Genomic DNA, 2,260 nt, shown 5'->3' with positions numbered 1-2,260 from the left:
TCATGGGCTAAATAGTTTCAAATGGGCTTTTCTTGTATTGCTCTGATTAGCATAGTTTAATTTCAGTTTCTTCAAGGCCCAAATAATTTCAAATGGGTTTTTTTGTATTGTTCTGTAAATCATTTTTGATTAATAAATTTGATATTATCAAGCAAAAAAAAATAATTATAAATGCGCCATGTACAGCCTCGGGTCTGTAGCTTTGAACTATGTAATGCCAATTTCTGCAAAATACTATTTGCGGTATCTTATATCGATGAATTTTTGCTGTGATGCAATTCGAAATGGCCAACCAAGTAGGTCTCATCTACTTACCCAAAGACGTCTAGGAGATGTTGCTGCACCAGGAAAGGCACATCGAAATGATAACGAAGGTGGGGATTGAGTTGAATGAAGGTTAGACATCAAGGCTGTTTTATGTTCTAGTCCTCAATGGTTTGTTTATTGTTATAGGTTTATAGTTTAATGACAAGGTCGTATAAAACCAACTCCACTAATATTTCCAACCTTTTGCTTTTCTCGTACTTTTTCTTGCACCTCCCTCCTTTTCATTTCCTTTACACACCCAAAGAATAACTTCATCCCCAAGTTGTCATCTTTCGGTATGTCTTTCACCTGGCTATAAAACAGGACAGCTTTCCCCTTCTCATTACAGATCCATCAACTCAACTCAATATTATCATTTTGTTTTTGTTTTTCAAGATATGGTAAAGTTAACGGTCGTCGGGAGAGCATATGACGGGTTACCTGTTGCACATTTCCCTCGTGTTAAAAACGAAGAGGACATGAGTATGTTGTTTTACAAACAACAAGCTGAATTCATAGTAAAGGAGATTTGTAGAGGAGCTCTTCTACCTTCAAAAATGTCAATGAACATTGATGATCAATATTGCTTCAAGTATCCTTTGTGTCTTATATTTCTCATTCTTGTGGTTTTTCTTAATTTTTGTCGACGCGGTGTTAAGCTACTTGATCGAGAAGGGGATATCTTATATCACATTATGCGAGTCCTCATATCCAAGATATTTAGCTTTTCAATATCTACAGGATTTGAATAAGGAGATTGAGAAGCTTGATACCAATTTTCTACACACACTGACCAAACCATACAGCTTCATTAAATTTGGTAACCTTTTCAAAGACATTTTAGTTTCGTCATGTATGTATAAGATTACTACTATAAACTCAAGTTCTTATGTTTTTGGTCCTAATTCTTGCATGTAGATAATGTCATTGCCAAAATTCGACGGCGTTATTTAGATACTAGAACTCAAGCCAACCTCTCCATACTAAATGCAAATCTCCGACAAGACTTGGATGTTATCATTGAAGATATCTCAAAAATCATAGAGGACAGGAAAAGATCAGTGTATGCATTTTTGCTTGAATCTTTTTTTTGGCTTCAAGTACTTCCATTTATGCTTGATAAAATGTTACTTCTAATATTGACAGAATTCATTGAGAAGGCGTTGGCACCTATTCCCGTGTCTCCAATTTGGTCTTCTCCTCGTCTAGAGGTAAGCATACTAACGAATTATATCATCGCATTTAGTCTCCAGATTCTTTGGATGGCATAATTAAAGTTGATTCTGATTTTAGTTCATTGTGTTATATACAGGTAATTGCACTGAAATGGACTCCCATCACTCTTATGTCAGTTGTTGCCATTGTTGTGTTATGGAGTAGATTCATCGTCAAAGATTACTAGCTAATTTTATTATTTATTAATCTGTGCAATAGTCAACTGTAATTTCATTTGTGCATTGCATTCTGATAGGAAATGATGTAAAAAAATTGAGATATATAAATTCGATATTTATTTTATTTATTTTTTTGATGCAAAAGGAGATTATATTAATTAAGCAATATAGTACAAGAGATTTACAATTTCATTTTTCTTAAAAATATTAAAAATGATACTTTCTTCACGAATTTGTTGTTGTATATACTTCGAAACGTATTGTAGTCTTGCTTATTTAGCTATTGAAGCAGCTGCTGCATTATAATCTCTGTTGATGAATTTTATTGTGGCTTGGGGAAGCTTGTCAAGAACAGCTATCGCTTCTTCTATTGAGTTTTATGTTGTCCAGTCGACTATCGTATCTTTTTTGTTAATATCGTCGGATAGGACTTTACAATCCGTCGCAATAATAACAGTAGAAAGGATATTATTTTCTAGCCATTTTAACGCCTTTAGAATTGCCTTTGTTTCTACGTGTAAAGCCGATGAAGCCCAGTCCGAACCTGCAGAAATATACAA

At 34.1% G+C, this 2,260-nt stretch overlaps 1 protein-coding gene across 1 annotated transcript; it reads left to right on the top strand.

The window, feature by feature from the left end:
- Positions 1-704: 704 nt before the first annotated feature.
- On the top strand, positions 705-1,510 carry LOC113304047 (25.3 kDa vesicle transport protein-like). Its single transcript, XM_026553157.1, has 4 exons — positions 705-898; positions 966-1,126; positions 1,225-1,369; positions 1,453-1,510. The coding sequence occupies exons 1-4, from the start codon at positions 705-707 to the stop codon at positions 1,460-1,462; spliced, it is 510 nt and encodes a 169-aa protein (XP_026408942.1). The 3' UTR covers positions 1,463-1,510.
- Positions 1,511-2,260: the final 750 nt, after the last annotated feature.

The sequence above is a fragment of the Papaver somniferum genome, chromosome 8, assembly GCF_003573695.1.
Source record: "Papaver somniferum cultivar HN1 chromosome 8, ASM357369v1, whole genome shotgun sequence".
Lineage (NCBI taxonomy): Eukaryota > Viridiplantae > Streptophyta > Magnoliopsida > Ranunculales > Papaveraceae > Papaver > Papaver somniferum.
The sequence above is the reverse complement of the archived record's forward strand: the minus strand, read 5'-3'. Positions and strand labels throughout refer to the sequence as shown.